The sequence below is a fragment of the Diorhabda carinulata genome, chromosome 5 (genome assembly GCF_026250575.1).
Source record: "Diorhabda carinulata isolate Delta chromosome 5, icDioCari1.1, whole genome shotgun sequence".
Classification (NCBI taxonomy): Eukaryota; Metazoa; Arthropoda; class Insecta; order Coleoptera; family Chrysomelidae; genus Diorhabda; species Diorhabda carinulata.
Window position 1 is genome coordinate 20,952,845 of NC_079464.1, and position 17,408 is coordinate 20,970,252.

Sequence of the window (17,408 nt, forward strand, 5' to 3'; positions counted from 1 at the left end):
ACTGTTTCACCAAGACAATGCATATACAAGTCGATTACAACGATGGTTAGATTGAACGAATTACATTTCGAATTGCTACCTCATCCAGATCTTGTCCCTAGTGACTACTGGCTATTCGCTGATCTCAAAAAAATGCTCGCTGGTGAGAAATCCAGCACAAATGAAGAAGCAATTGCTGAAACTGAACCCTATTTTGAGGCATAAGACAAATCCGTCTAAAAGCAAAAAATGTGTTTTTCTTAGTTAGTCACACGTCTTATTGGGTGATGTGTTTTGTTTGGATGTGAACTTACCGTTATTTTACCGAAAAAATTCCTTATTATTGTATTAATAGTAACGAACATAGTGCCTAGTATATCACTAGAAAACGAGAAAAAACTAGGAGCTCAATAATTAGAACATTTAAATTAAATAATAATCCTCTATTGTATTAACATGTTCGTTGCAACCATTTACCAATAAAATGGCCTTTTCACTAAATGCGCTTATTAAATTAGAGCGTCCACATATTTTCCTTAAACAAAACTCTGAATTACATCAGAATTGACACCCGCAGACTTACGTTAAATTACTGGCCGCTGGTTTATCGACGCACTTGGGCCGATTGACAGTTATTCGATGGTATTTGCAGTTGGACTATAAGGACCTCAAGCTTTTGATGAACAACGATAGCGGAGATAGGCGAAGAGAACCGAAAAAGAAGCAGAAAAACTCCTAGTGGTCGCTAAACAGTGTGAAAGACAGATGGAAAGTGCGCTTTGATAAAATCCATGAAAAGTCTGATTAGCATTTATATTATTAGTTTCTAGCTAGTAATTTTGTAAATTGATACAATGTGTAAAATATCTATTATACAAATGATGCAGGGGTTTCGAATTCAATTGAATTAGATATCGATCAGATTAAAATTCATTTCATATTTGTTATAAATTAATATATTTCTGATCAAATAATCAAAAAATCAAAATATGAAACACTAAAATCACTTTTTCATTACATTAAAATACTTTACAATTACTCCTATCTATGAATAATTTTAATATGTAGTAGTTTACTATTTATATTTGCATAGTTCTTTATACAGTGTGTCTATATACAGAATAGAAGTCAGTTGTCGATGATATCTATAGAAACAAACATATGTGGATTGAGAAATGAAATTGGATTGCAACTTCAAAGTTTATTACCCCTTTATATAATCTATTTCTCACAACTACACCTTTCAGTTATAGGATTTTATTAAAATCCAGAATCTGTACTAGCTTCAAAAAAATTGAATATTTGCTCCTCCAGGATCTTATAAAGACAAGCCAATTTGTGATTAAACATGTGCAGTTTCTTTCCTTTTGACACGGAAACTACACTCGTCAATTTCTGCAAGAACTAATCTCCGCAGATGCTACCTGAAGCAGTAGTACCGTGTGAGAAGGTGTATCAAGGTTTTATTGATATTCAAATACCTACTTTTTGAATCCAGATTCAAATTCTTCTATGGTCAGATTAAAAATTATTTTTCCTATTTAACCACCTTTTCTTCGGCGTTTTCAAGCTAGCTCTGAGTCGATGGCATAACAGCTCAGTACTTTCGACTGACCATCATAATTGATTGATATCATATTTATTTCTAAATATCTTTGTATTAGTAAGATGCTTGATAAATAACCTAGCAATGATGAATCTTTAGTAGCAATCTCAAATATTGTAGCACAATTCCTTGTGGTGATTTGTAAACCCTCTGTATGATAAATTTATACTATTTATTTTGGAAATTCAGGTGAAGAATTCCTTTTCCTATTCCTCGTTTTACACTGATCATCTTGGTAAATTGGTTTTTATTGATAAATATATTGGACTTATTGTTCTAGAATCAGGTATTAAAATTGGGACGTTCCATACATAAAACTCACTCTGTATAATTAATTTCAAGGGCCTAAGTTAGTGAATATCCACTTGTATTCTAACTTACAATTAGACTATCTAGAAGATGTATTATACTTCTCTGCATGTTGTTATGAGCTATTAATGTTGACAAAAATGTCAATCGACTCACGTTTTAAAAAGGGCAAATTATTATTTTTTGACATAAATCTCAAGAGATCAATCCACTAGTCCCTTGGAGCTCTATTAAAAAAAGGGGAATAATGAAAATGAAAAATGCGTATTAGTCACAATATTGGCTTTTTCAAAAAAATCGGTGGGCTTTTGGTTCACTGAAATCTCTACTTTTTCATGGTGTAAAAAATATAAATTACTGCTTCTAAATGTTCTTGATTTTAGGTTCCTTCTGTTTTAAAATTAGTTTTTTTAATAATTTTTGTAAGACAGATGAAATTTGACGTTTCGACTTTTGTTTAAATGTTTATCAAAATATTCTTATTTTATTTTGAATTTCGTTATTTAGATGATTGTTGTTGCATTCAATATTACATAACATATTTGTCACAGATAATTCTTTGTTACTAGAAATATTTTGCGCGAAATTGGGACCTAAAGATAAAAATTCTTTCACTTCATCTGGTATGACAGATCCATTTTGATTTTATTTCATTTGTATTTTCAGCAATAGGTTGTTGTTTTAATATTAGTTTATCAATTTCCTTTAAATTTTTCTTTTTCCATTTATTAAAAAGTGATTCAGTTCTTTCTCGACATTTTTCTTCAAATATTAATAGGAATTACCTCAATTATTTTAATTGTTATGTTTTTTAAGTCATTTTCTAATTTTCTAATTTATTAGAGTAGTTGATTCGGTAATAAATAGTATGATTTGGAAAATAAACTTAGATAAAACGTGGTTTTGATATTAATGCTGCAGGCGACTATTTGTAAATTTTATATAGGATAATTTTAAATTTAGAAATGTAAGTATTGACTTTTTTTTGCATCTGAGTAGAAAAATTCTTCGGTTTTTCTGTTTTGCAATTTTGTGGAGGATATTTTCGTAATTTTTCATATTTTATTTGTCTTCAGTTCCATATGTGAGTTCAGTGTTATGATTGGTAGGCGTTATTTCATCAAAATATTTTGATGAAGACTTCAAAAAAAGTTGAACCGTCAAATTTCATCTTTTATTCAAAAATTATTAAAAAAACTAATTTTAAAACAGAAGAGACCTGAAATTAAGATATTAAAGAAATATAAATTACTAAAATGAGTTTTCTCAAAAAATGTGAGATTCTCGAAACTGAACATTTTGTTCAATCGTATGTAAAATTTTTATCTATTTATTGAAATTTTACACTTCTATCAATGGAAAAACTCAAGATTTCATGTTATATTCATAAAAATAAGTAATTACAGTGTAAAATTTTAATAAATAGCTAGAAATTCTATATAATGATTTGGAAAAATTTCTTAGATTCGAATTTCTTTCTCTTTGGATAATCTGAAAAAAATTACAATGTATATTTTTTACACCACCATAAATTCTCTACGAACAAAAAGTCCAAAAAATTTGTTTAAAAAGCTGATACTTTGACGAAAGAATTTTCATTTGAAAATAAAAATAAAGTAAAAATGAGTATTTTGACAGAAAAAACAGTGTTAGGAAGACAAAGGTAAGTTTTGTATAAACAAAGTTCAGTTTCGTTTAAGATTTTTTCAAATTATTAAAATAAGTTATTAGAACATTTCAGATAAATATTGAGGTTGTGTAAAAAAACTTTGAATACGTTGCAGAGTATGTTATTACTTACACTTTAGTAACTTTTTTTCATAGTTTTACCTCATATCGAGTTAAATCGTTTTTTACCCTTAAAAATTCATCCCCTTCCACTTCCACTTCCATACATCATTTATTTTTCATTTTCGCCAATAGATTTCATTCTACTACTATTTTCTTGTTCGTTTCAAAAATTATCAACCCTGGTCTAATTCGTATAGATATAAGGGTATATGGAAAAATATGCTTAGATATAGGTATTCCCATATATTTGATTAATGTGTCGTTGAATTTATACATTTTTTATTAATTAATTAATTAAAACTATGGAATTGTGATATATAATGTCATTTTCTAATTTTTATATAGTTATACGATACTGTGAAATATTTTATCTAATTTCCTTTTCAAAACCGTTTTAGGAGTCTTTTTTACCAATTCAAACTGTTATTGTATTCGTAATCCAAAATTTGCACTTATTTTTGATGGCACAATTGTTTAATCAATGTTTTTATATTATTATATATAAACTAAAATAGCTTTACATTCTGTCGCATTTTGAATGTCATCATGTAGCTTATCCTTGTAGATAAATAATTTGTTGCATTCAATATTTTTCCTAAAGTAATTCTCTCCACTCAGCTCTCTAAATTTGTTATATTGTAAATCAAATGTTTCCTAAAGTTAACTGAAAGAAGTTAATAGTTTTGTGATGCTAAATTTGTAGGTGTTTTTCTTTTGTTTCCATTTCCATTATCAAAACATAATTTTTATTGTTAACACGTTAACTGCCGTATGTATCAAAATATGTTGCGTACAGTACCTCACCCGCGTACGTAAAAATTAAATCGTTTAAAAACGGCAGTCAACGTGTTAATTATTCCTTGAGGATTTTATATTGAACTGGATAAGATTTTATGAAATAGTTGAAAAATACATATATGGAGAGAACTTTCGTTCTATTTAAATTTATTGTCTATTTGTAAGTTGATGTGTATTAAGCTTATTTATATTTTTAATAAAAAATCAAATGCTACCAGTTATCTATTAATAAGTACAATATTTTACATTTTATCGATGTTTTATATGAATAAAATACATGAATATTAATATTCATTTATTTATCCTTTATATTTTCCAACTTCCTCCTATTTCCATTTTATTATATACGAGGTATAACCACAAAGTAAATTCCATTTGGTTATACACAAAAAATATGTGCAGACACTGAAAAAATATTATTGTACAAAAATCTACAGCTTTTGAACTAATTTTCTACATAGTTTCCGAAAATTTGTAGGAGATCATCATAGCGTGACACAAGTTTTTAAATGACTTTTAAAGATGGCCTGTGTTTTCAACCATGTGGTTATATGTTCTTTCAACTCGTCGTTCGCGTTGAAGAACTGTCCACCAAGGAAATATTTAAAGTGTAAGAAGAGATGTAAGTCGCTATGAGCGAGGTCCAGAATATAGGAAGGATGATAAAAGACCTGTAGGAGTTTTTTGTCAAGTTCGTTGTGTAAAATCGGGTATTATCGTGGAAAAACAACAACACCTTTTGACAGTAGTCCTCGGTGTTTTTGAATTGCTCGCTGCAATTTCTTAATGGTTTCTTCTTATTATGGCCTCTTGGTAAGAAACCAATCAGCAAAATTTCTTTTCTGTTCCAAAAAGCGGAGCATATGAGTTTTGGAGGTGCCGTGATTTTCTAAGGGTTAACTTCGTTGATGACGAAGCGTGCCTCCATTTCATTTATTGCCGTTTAGTTTCTGGGGTGTAAGATAAACAAGTTTTATCCCCTGTGACTATTCGAGAAAGAAAATCATCACAGTCTCTATTGTCGCGGGAAAAAACTGGAGCGCACTGTCCATCCGTTGTTTTTTGTATTTTTAAGCAAGAATTTTGGTTATTTACGTGAGAAAAGTTTTCGAAATTCCAGATTTCAATATGAATTTCATGAATTACTGATCGTCAGTTTTGCGGAAATTCGAAAGCAGCAATTTAAAATGGCGTTTGAGTCATCTGCGATCGCAGCGCTGTCGCTGATATAAATAGAAACGGAAGTTACATTGTGAATATACCTCGTACATACATTGCAAGGAACTTCGAAAAAGTGCGGCAAAAAGTGATTACATCAAAGCTAAATATGAAAAAAGAAAAAATTAAGAGGATAATTAGTTTTTTCTACTTATCCATGTTATTTCATGATAGAGAAATCCATACAAACAAGGCAATATATTTGTGTACATTTCACTAAGCACTCACGTCAATAACGTTCACGACCACGATTTTTCCCTTTCCACTTATGACTTACGTTTTGAGCGTTGATCTAAATATTAACGAAAGGCAAAACAAAAAATATAAAGCGAAAGCTTTAAATTATGGTGTCATGGGTAATGTTCTCGCCGTGACCTCAACGATGGTAGTCGCTATATGGAACGCCCAAAAGAGAATTTTAAGCGTTGTTAACGCTTAGTGGAACGCACTAATACACCACAGAATTCAATAAGCGTGGTTGTGACATTTGAGGTTTGACATAATTGACAATGACAATCAAAAATGTCGAGTGAAATTTGTTGATCTACAGTTTTAGTCATAATTAGATTTATTCTTATTATTTAAGTATTAATTTTTTTTACAAAATAGGTCAAATAAAGATGAGTAATCACCACAATGGTGCTAGAACTGGAGAAACCGAACAAATGGCACAATCTCAATGTCTGAAAGTATTTATTCAAAGAGATTATAGTGAAGGAACTCTTGTAAAATTTCAAAATAGATTTCCTCAAGAACTGGAAGGAAGAGTAAGTTATTTTTTATTTATTCCAGTATATTACTATCTATTATTCTACCCATTTGACCAACTAGGGAGAGTTTAATTTGCATCAATTTAAAAAAATATGTTTGAATTTGATTAGAATAGAATGAACCACTCCTACCTTATATTATTAAATACCATACTAAGCTTGATTAGGTACTTAAATAATTTATGACTTATAAAATTTATTGCAGCATTTTGTTTTACTATTTGTTCTGTGTGATTATTATTGTTAAACTTCAAATTTCTGTCTTAAATTTCAAAATTAATATTGATGAGGTTATATGTATTCATTTAGGATCACATTTGAAAGTAGATCACTAACACATAATTGGTACGCCACGAAAGAGTATTTCAGGCGCCGTGAAATAAAAGAGAGCTAAACCAAAACAGCACTAAATGGGGTTTTACTATAACATTTAATGAAATTTCCTTGAACTAAGCCAAAAAGGGACTTGACATCATCATTTTCTATTTATCCAAACTTAAAGGTGTACATGTACATTCTTTATCAAAATATGAAGAAGAAGAAATAAGGGTCTCTATTCCTCTCTTAATTTTCCTTAGAGTACCTTCCTTTTTATACAGTTTAGGGAAAATGTATACTAAGCAATATTTTTTGTGCATAGCAGTAATTGTCAGGAATTTTAAGTATTTCCATACCTGGAAATAAAGACTATTATGAGAATAATTTTGAAATAGATATAATGGGATGTTGAAAACTGTAATATATAATTTTGTCAACACGTTCACTGCCAAAGTAATTTTCACAATTTTATTTAATCGCATTAAATCATTAAAAATACTAATTTAAATACAAATTTACTACTGAAAGTATAGAAAATGTAGGCTTTTGAAAAAAGTTTTATTTCTTAGGTCTATATTTGAAAAAAATTCGCGGTGGGATAAAATATAAGATATTTCATAGTTGGCATGTAAAAAACTAATGTTCCACTTAAATAAATTGAGGTGACAACTTTTCTTTAATATTCAATGTAAATTAATCTGTTAATTACTTTGGATTTTCACTTGATACTAGTATATTGTTGATAATGAAATAGTCAACTTAACTAATTTTTATCTTTGTGATGTGTATATACAAGGAAATATATCTTATATATATTATATTCTTTGTGCTGTAGTTGTATTTACTATATCCTTATTTTCAAATATATTCTTAATTTCATAGTTCATAAGGCCTTTATACTTATTATATACTGGTCTCTTTTTTTGTGTCATTTTTGTTGCTTATCATTGTTCCTAAATACTTAAAGGTATCGACTACTTGAAGATGAGGTCGTTTATCTTTACTGTTTCTTGTTTGTGTACTTTCCTCTTTCTTTCAATTTTCGTATGATTCGTCTTTTTCTGATTTGTTTTCAACCATCTTTTTCCTGCCTCTCTTACAATTTTGTCTAAAAAGCAGGAAAAGGATAATTTGTTTAATATTCTTTTTTGTTAATAAATGTTTTTTTCTAGCTGGAGAGGCAAGCATTTGAGACCACAGTAAACAGACTGAATGCTTTTTTTGCTGAAGCTGAAAAGGCTACTTGCTCTACATATTGTGAAGGATGTCTAGCATGTTTAACTGCATATTTAATATATATTTGTAAAGAAACACATTATGAAAAGGTAATTTATCTTGTGTTGCAACTGTTTTACTATGTCTTAATCATTTTTTCTCTTTTTTTGTCCATTGCAGCATTTTCTGCTAGTATCGATTACTTGTGGTGTGAAGTAATTTAACCCTATCCAATGCCTAATCAAGATTTTTCTTTTAATAATGATTTTATTTATTTTTTAGTGTTTGAAGAAGGTATCCAAATATATAGCTGAACAAAATGAAAGAGTATATGAACCTAGAGGACTTAAATTGACTGATCCAAGCTTAAGAGGATTAAGAGTACTTGAAATCAGCTGTCTAGATCGTCCGCCTAATGCATGACTCACGTTATCCCACTCCACGCAGGAGTTTTTCATGTGAAACTTGAAATATTCCAAAACAATTTTTGGTATACATTATTATCATTGGTAGTAGCAAAAAAATTCTGCCAAAGTGGTGTAAGACTGGTAAATGCCAAACAGGCTAACTTTTTTATATTTATACAATTTTTGTCAAAATTTTGTTTTGGGAGGTGTTGGAAGAAACATTTTCTATAGTTCTGCACTATTTTAATTGTTATTGATGTAGGAATTTAAAATATGTTTAAGAAACTGTTGAGCTCTTGAAAATTTCACTTCGCATTCATCATGGATTCCATTTTGTCATATCTTTTTTTTTGTGTTGAAATTTGAAAATATTTGTCTTAAATATGTATTAATCTCACCAGTTTCTTCTCTATTTTTTTTTATAAGCGAGTTTCCATTGTTGTGAAAATCTCATTTTAATTTTTTCAATATGACTTTTAGATTTTAACCTTAGGACTTTATAACATTTGGTATATATGTCACTAAGCATAAATAAAAGTATTCCAAAATTATGAAATTTTTACAAAACTTATTAGACAAAAATAATCAGGTTTACTTAATCCTAGCAGTAATGTATATCAGGATGAATAGATCCTGGTAGTACACAATAGCAAACAAAAATATAATTATCAAAGGCTTATAATATTTTATTCAAATCTAAATTATTAATATGGAGTAGAACACTCGATATAAGGTAGTGCTAGGGTCATTGTAAAATCCGTTACAAAAAATCATGATAATTAATCTAGATTTTTTTGAAAAAATTAATTACGTTTAACCTCATAGTGCGCATTTTTGCAAATCTGATACACCATTCTATTATATAACCTAATTTGAGTCTGACCCATATAAACTCCTTGAAACGATTCGAGTTTATAAAAAATGCATGCATTTCAATGACATTGACAATTTTGATCAAAATAATACAGAACTAGATCACCTACATAAATTACGCCCTGTCATTGACCAACTGATTAAAAAATTTCAAAGCATTACATTAGAAAAAAACTTTCAGTGGAAGAACATGATTATATAAAACAATATATGCCTGCTAAAATGGGGCTACAAACTATTTATTTTATGTGGAGCTAGTGGATATTCATATAACTTTGAAATTTATACTGGTACACAAAATGACAAAAATCATCGCCGTTTAGAAGAACCTGATCTAGGTGCAAGTGCCAACGTGGTCGTTAAGTTGACCAAAATTGTCCCACGAGCCCAGAACTTTTTTTATATTTATATTTTTATTTATTATATTTATAATCTAATTTCACAACTACTACAAGTCTCTGCCTTTACTACACTATCTCGCTAGGTACTGTTAGACTTAATTGTATTCCAAACTGCAAAAAACATAGACCGTGGGATATCTGTTGAATATGTTTGTGATCTTGAAGGTATGGAAATATTATCCGTTTCCTGGAAAGATAACAAAAGTGTTTGTTTGCTATCAACTTATTCTGGAGAGTTACCAAAAGGAAAAATTGATCGATATGACAGAAAAGCAAAGTGTGGTCTCAGTGTAGCTCAAGACTATAACCTCCATATGGGGTGCGTCGTTACAAAATCAAAATAAAATCTAAAAAGTGGTATATGAGGTTGTTCTACCATCTTGACATGGCAGTTGTAAATTCTTGGTTGCTTCACTGAAGATTCCTTGCACGAAAGTATATAAAACTTACAGATTTTAGGTCTGAGATTGCATATTATTTGTATAATGTCACTTTTAACCATATAGTGAAAAGGGGTAGGCCATCGGATCTTGAAAAAGAAATACAGTAAAAAAATAAAAGGTTAACAATAATATCCCACGTTGCTCCAAAAGATGTAAGGCTGGATGGCAAATCACATTGGCCATTGTACAGAAACGAAAGGCAGAGATTCGAGTTTCTCAAATGTACTTTTTTTACTTATATACAATGTTCCAAATGCAGATCTCATTTTTGTCTCAATAAAAAGAATAATTGCTTCCAGTAGTTCCACGATACTGAGTATGTGTCATATCTGGTACAATTTATTTTTTTTAATACACTTTTTTAATAAGTCTTTAATTTTTTTACTCTTTTTGGTGGTTAAATCGCCCGCCAAAGCACCAAAAAATATATTTTTCAGTTCACTAGAAAAAATAGCGCACTATAGGGTTAATATAAATGTAAAAGTATTCATATTATGTGGATAACAAAGAATGCAATTTTGCGTTTGGCTGCGATTTTTATTTTCAGATTTTTAGAGGATTTACTAGATCTGGGGACAAAAAAATAATAACTCTGATATCATAATATATTTGCTAGTAGTTAAACAACAAAGATATTTCATTTTTCTTTTTAATCTATATTAAATAAGTCTTTGTTCTCATATTTCACATGCAACATCACAGTATTGTTTATTGTTACTTTGTATGTTTTATGAAATAATTTTTCACCTCAAATTATTTGAGTTATTGATATTATAATAATATAACTAAGTTGTTGTTCTTAAATAAAAGTAGTACATATATAAATGACATATAAAATAAATGATTAAGTACTAGCTTTTTTCAAAAAATTTGACTATACTCTCAAAATTGAGAACATATAAAAGTAACAAAACTTGTAGGAACAGTAACGTAGTTATATTTATAAACTTTAATAATAAAACTTTCTTTTTTATAATAATTAGACTGCGAAACTTGAAAAAAACAGGTACGCTTTAACTGAGATCAAAAAAATTAGCTTTTATTTTATTTTTCAAATATTTCTAAAGGAATATGGTAATATGCCCTTTTACCCTTAATTACTTTTTTAGGTTCGAAAACAATTCTTAGTAAGCTTTCGTATTGTTCATAAGATACATTGGTTTTGACCAATTTAAATGTTTTTCCGGTATCATCAATAGACTTCAAGAAAACTATTTTCACTTCTCCCTATTCCTCTAATGCACTTTTTCAAAGTAAATATATCGGTTTTTCAAACTGTAAATTTTTACTGGAACGTACACCCCTTCTTTGATTTTACTTGGATGAATATTTTCCCTCTCAGGGATACTTGGTTTTGAGAACCACCAAAATGATGCGCTTGTATCTCTTCCTGCAGCTTACAATTGTAATTCTCTATATTTCTATACGTTGTTGAAATATCCACAAAAAAGTACGTATCTTCTCCAAACGAGATCTGAACCGTTACTAAATTCAAGCAAACACCTGTTAGAAGCCTGACCGGCGCGATTGCCAGTTAATATATCTGAGGGGCGGCGTGTCGAATATTTTACAAAACACAAAGTTTTTTCTCAAGTCACCAAGCAGTCTCAAGTTACTCGACCTGATGGTAAATACGGGTATTATCTCTTTACTATATAATTTATTTTTTGAAATTAGCTTGGTAGATATATATCCCCTAAAAATTGAAAGGGCTGAACTTCTAGTGAAGGAATATTTGTACATTATATTGAATTAATATTACCGGTTTTTTTTCTCTTCAATAGTATTCAGCCTATCAATAAAGGATCCTTCATTAAACTGTAGGTCTCTTCTATTTGTAATAGTATTTCGGTCAATTTAGACATTCGAAGTTACATAAATTCCCATCAAGCTAGAAATTAGTAAAATTGTTCAAAATATAATTAAAAATGAAATTTGAAAGTTCTCGTGTATGAATAAAAATTTATTCAAGCTCACATTAAAAAAAATGAGTTCTTAACACAACGTTAAGTTTTATCATAAAAATATCTTAGACAAAAATTGTAGATCATAAAATTATCTAGAAAAAACGTATTAATACTTTTTTTCTGTGAGCCACCGTTTCTGAGATATAAAGATTCACGAAGTTGTATAAATAATATACATCTCTAGAGTTGTAATATATGTTGAAATATTTTTCTATCAATCATTGTAAGTTATACTTAAAATATAAAATATAGTCTAAGCTCTCCCCTCTCTTTAAGTCATTCTATCAGATCAGCGAAATATATTCTTTTTAGCATGTAATTTAACTCACCCTACCTTAATCTGACGTGCTCAAGAATTTATGTCGATCAATTTTCTTCAACTAATCTGATTTTTTACACACCTGTGTTCGGAAAAATCCGCGGATGGGTGCAAAGAAGAACAGTCCAATACTCCCTTTCATTTCGACAGTTCGTCATCCTAATTCGCGTTACAGTTTCGCGCGTAAACTCTTTCCGCTCTCCTGAGTTTTCTGGGAAGTCTTATCTTTTTGTTAAGAGTTAGCCTGTTAGCTATACACTCTTGTCTTCTTGGTCTGGACGTCTTAATGTGTGTGTATTTTCGCTGCCTTGAGTAAACCTTTTCAAACCTTCGGCAAGAAAAGATCTAATCCAAGTGATCCTTCTTTACAGCTGTCCCCGATGTATAACTCAGGACCTACGTATTAAAAGCGCAGTTACTATGTCAAGAAGTGTCCTTTTGTGGAGCCTGATTTATTTATCATTGACGGATGGCGTAATTCCAAGAAAGTAATCTTTCGAAAAACTAGAAAAAATTTGTTTAACCCTGTTTACAAATATTTTTTTTTGCCGGTTCGGTATGTTATACCGCTATTCTCAAAAATCGTGTTTTTTCCGCAAATTTTTCTTGCATTCGCCCTTTTTATGATGGTATTTGCTTTCAGAAATGTAGAAGGGTAAGATAGGAATAAAAATAAACATAGACATTTTTTGCGTAAAAAAGTATCAATTAGTATAGTCATCTCTCTCTTCTAGCCGTTTTCTATCCTTTGGATATAGGCCTCTCTCATATTTTTCCAGTTTTCCCTGTTCTGTGCCACTTGGTACCAGTTAAGTCCGGCTGTTCTCTTGATATCATCATACCATCTTTGTTGTGGTCTGCCGGTGCTTCTTTTCTCCCCCCAAGGTCTCCATCTTGTTATTTTTCCGCTCCAGTTGGTGTTATTTCGAGCAACATGTCCGGCCCAGTTCCATTTAAGACTACCTATTCGCCTCACTATGTCCTCGATTTTGGTTCTATTTCTTATCCACTCATTGGTTTTATGGTCTTTAAGCGTTATTCCTGATATTCCTGATAGGAATAACGCTTAAAGTATAGTCATACTTACATAATAAAAAAAGTTTATTCTCTAATCAGTTACCTACATTTTCCCAATATCACAAAGTAATAATTCTCTTATAACAAACCGCAGTATAAAAGTTAGTTGGTACATATATGTCATTTAATCATGGAAAATAATACAAACATGCAATTATCTTAGTGTAAAACATTATCAATAAGTACAGTCATACCTAAATAAGAAAAGAAGTTTATTTTCTAACCAGCTACCTACATATTCTACAAATCAATTTTCTCACAGCAGTAAAAGAATATACCCTAGACTATATACAAAATTGAGGAATCTAAAAAGCAATGTTTCTTCCTTGTTACAGTTGCTGCAGTATTTTTTAGCGTGTTCTAGGCGTTGAGTAAGAAGTACATTGATAGAAAGTTTTCCTTTTTTCTGCTGGAGTTTGCTGTTCTTCGATTTGTCGAGACGATCTCCTACTACTTGGCGTTCGACATTCCTCTGACTTTTTTACTAATGCAGGCATCATAGTAGTCCATTCGCTGGGTATATTGGGAATTAGTAACTTCTCTTTTTGAGAAAGTCATAGGCCAGAGAAAATGCTATGCTTTTCAAAACATCAAATCTTGATATATTATGTGTATCCCATACCGTCAAGGTTATAGAAAAAGGAAACTCACCACTATACGAAGCGTATCCCTCTATCGCTGGTGTGCCCAACACGCTTGGCGGGAGGTGACTGAAGATGTCAAGGTACCCCAAAACTCAAATCCGCCTACAGCGATAATGGGGGCAAAAAATGGAACCTATAGCGGTATGAATTACTGGTGTGTGCACAGCAGGGTTATATCAAAATATTTTTTAAAAAATGTCAAAATGTAAACAAATTCAGGCTACCGCCTCACCAAACACCATCAACAATGCTTTCTGTCCGAGAGAGGAGTACGGCGGGTTCTTATGGATGCGGCTGAACACGCCGAAAATGTACCAATCGTAGCTTGTTGTAATGCTATGGGCAACTCCACTCCACCTATGATATTGTTTCGAGGTAAAAATGGCACCTAAAGGCTCTATGACGACACAACTCATCAATGGCTTTCTAAAACATTTTGCTCAGTATAAATCGATAGGATATACACTACTTGTATTTGATGGAACTACAAGCCATTTAGATTTTACCATTGCTGAAACAGCGAGTCTCTTCGTATCACTTTATTCTGTTTGCCTTCAAATACAACGCACGAGCTCCAGCCATTGGATAAGGCTGTATTTCGCTCTTTTGAAGCAAACTGGGATCAGGAACTTTTGAGATACTGGGATACCTTCCCACTAAGAAGCCTGAAAAAGAGTAGGTTCAACATAATATTTTCCCGTGTTCGGCCCAAGTGTATGACGCCGGAAAATATTGTGAGCGGATTTAGAGCTACAGGATTGTTCCCTCTAAATCCTGATGCCGCATTCGCACCTTCTTTAGTAACTCAAAGACCCTTGCCCCATGAAATAAATGAAAGTCTTCCGAGTTCAGACGATGAAATTGTTCCACTGGCGACTTTAATTAGAAGAAGCACACCAATTCCTCAACAATCTTCTCCAACTAAGACAATGAATACGTCTTTTCAGGAAATAGGGTTAGGCGAATGGCGTTAAATTATAAAGTGAAGCAAGTAACGAAAAGCCTTTTCACGGAGGGACATGGCCAAGCAGCTATCCAACTTCGAAACTTTCAGTTCCGTCAACTTCCAAACAACGAGGTTCTATCCCACAGTCCACGTGTAATGAAGCTACACAGGAGTCATGGTTATGTGCAGACTGTTAAACAGAAGACCAACTAGATATGCGAATGTGTTCAAAATGTTTTATTTGGTATCACGAGGAATGCGTTGGTCTTGAGTCTAATGAAGAGTTCCAATGCTGTTGAATGTTTCCTTTTTATATTTTACTTTTTTATGAATTAGAATTAGTTTAATATCTTGTAAACTCATCTTAAATAAATTAAAACGACATCAATATTCTTTAAGTTTGAAGATTTTTACTGTGGGCCATATAATCCGACCAGATACGTAATATGGCCCAAGTGTAATACAATAAAGTATTGCATATAACTCTACTGTGAATCATTTTTTACTATGCTAAATTATATATATAGATTATCTACATACTGACATATTGATAAAAATTGTCCGACCAAGCACCATAGTTTTAATATAAAAACAACAAATACACTAAGGTGGGCCATATTTGCCTCCACTACCTTATTTTTCTTGTGTTCAAATTTTTTAAGCATATTTGAAATTGTTTATAATATTTTAGTTAATATATGTGCTAGTTAGTAAGGTTTTTTAATTAATAATCAGACGAGGGTCTATTCCCAAATTCCGTCCTTACCGCCTATCATTATCCTTCGACAATAATGCATCTGCTTTATTTGTGATCCAAATCATCCACCCGTAGTTGAAAGCTTTGCCCAAACTAATCGTTGATTTTGATTTTATAAGCAAAGGATATTGGTAAAGTGATTTAGTCACTGATATCAAACAAATTCTGAAGTTATGGTTGAGGAGCTTCAAAATTTTTTCACATAATTAAAAATCCTGAAAGTTTTAGATCATACTATACTATTTTCTGATACTGGAATCCTCACTCTTACTACTTTTTTACTGATTATTTTTAGTCAGGTAATATTACCTCATCTAAACCTTATTTTGACCATAGTGATCTAAGTATAAATTGTTTGCCTTGCATTACTCCCTATTTTACTGAGTTTGAAGTTTCAACTAGACTAAAAAAATCAAAACCAAGGTATTTGAAACTCTTCTCTACCACGTGAAACTATCCGTATATAATGAACAACATGGTTTTTATTCTGGTAGATCACGAGTTTAATCTGCTTAACGCACACTTGAATAGCGGTGGTCAGGTTGATGTCAACTATACAGATTTTTCCAAAGCTTTTGATAGTTTGGATCATACCTCTCGGATAAAAAACTAGAAACATAGAAATGAACGCATCTTCTGAAGTGCCCCAAGGCTCAGTACTTGGGCCACTGACATTTGTAATGTTTATAAATTACATTGTCTCATGATTAAATTCTGTTTTGGTTGTTGGAATGGGATGTTTTTATGGTTATTTCGCTAACCATAGGAGACCTCACAATCGAATAGGACTGAATGTACAATAAATTTTCACTTGATGCTTCGCTTTCCAAGTCTACTGTACACAAATATGGATTCACAGATATTGAACACCCACCATATAGCCTTGATCTGACCCTGTCCCACTATTCTTTGGTCGCAAAGATTGCACAATCTGAATTTTATAGGTCTTTAGGTGTGAATCAGATTGCCTTATGCTGTGAATTGTCGCTCTTGATAACCCCAGTTGAAACTCATGCTTTCTGACTCTGAGGCTGTCGGCTTACTGACTGAATGTTTCCAGGCGTTCTTTATGTCCTCGGACGGCCGTGATGAGTCTTGCCGATAGTGTTTCCAATGGTTTTGAATATCCAAGTTGAAATTGTTGCATGCTTGGAGCTTCCGCAATGTTGGGATACAACCGTCGAACTCGAATAAGTGATCGATTGTTCTCGAAATACGCGCGCACGCAAAACCAGCGTGGCTCTCCCGTGTACGTCATGATAGCAACTAAAAATTAGGGAAGGGCATAAAATATCGATATTTTTTAGAAAAATAATCGATAAATATCGTCGAGTTTTTTATTTTGAAGTATCGATAGTCGATATTTATTTTCGAATATCAAATATCATATTTTTTCAAGATCTTCATAATATTTTATACTAATTTTGTATTCCACTTACTATCGTAATATTTTACCCGTTTTAAGTATAAATTGATAAATTAATTAAATATACAATTAAGTATACATTTAAGGGTAGACCAGATCGCGCGAGCTTTACTATAAGTGCCTTAGGATTCCCAGTTTAGCTCA

General features: G+C 31.3%; 2 protein-coding genes across 19 annotated transcripts in view; both read left to right on the plus strand.

Annotated features, from left to right (window-relative positions):
• Positions 1-4,771, plus strand: part of LOC130894344 (multiple C2 and transmembrane domain-containing protein) — an 88,083-nt gene extending 83,312 nt beyond the window's left edge. For 13 of the 18 annotated variants that reach the window (XM_057801107.1, XM_057801093.1, XM_057801096.1 and 10 more), the window contains one exon: positions 557-4,771. In XM_057801107.1, the coding sequence (XP_057657090.1) occupies positions 557-718 (162 nt within the window). In that variant the 3' untranslated portion in view covers positions 719-4,771. The remainder of the gene's footprint in view (positions 1-556) is intronic. The other 5 variants (XM_057801109.1, XM_057801103.1, XM_057801104.1 and 2 more) reach the window with 1 other exon arrangement.
• Positions 4,772-6,197: 1,426 nt separating this feature from the next.
• On the plus strand, positions 6,198-15,795 carry LOC130894348 (golgin subfamily A member 7). The gene is made up of 3 exons (XM_057801117.1): positions 6,198-6,468; positions 7,962-8,114; positions 8,287-15,795. Exons 1-3 carry the CDS (start codon positions 6,322-6,324, stop codon positions 8,425-8,427), a joined length of 441 nt encoding a protein of 146 aa, XP_057657100.1. The 5' UTR covers positions 6,198-6,321; the 3' UTR covers positions 8,428-15,795.
• Positions 15,796-17,408: the final 1,613 nt, after the last annotated feature.

Bases quoted from the DNA above. Each gene is read 5' to 3' on its own strand.
- LOC130894348 (XM_057801117.1), top strand. From the start codon at position 6,322: ATGAGTAATCACCACAATGGTGCTAGAACTGGAGAAACCGAACAAATG. The intron at 6,469-7,961 runs GTAAGTTATTTT...GTTTTTTTCTAG, and splicing joins CTCAAGAACTGGAAGGAAGA to CTGGAGAGGCAAGCATTTGA. The intron at 8,115-8,286 runs GTAATTTATCTT...TTTATTTTTTAG, and splicing joins AAGAAACACATTATGAAAAG to TGTTTGAAGAAGGTATCCAA.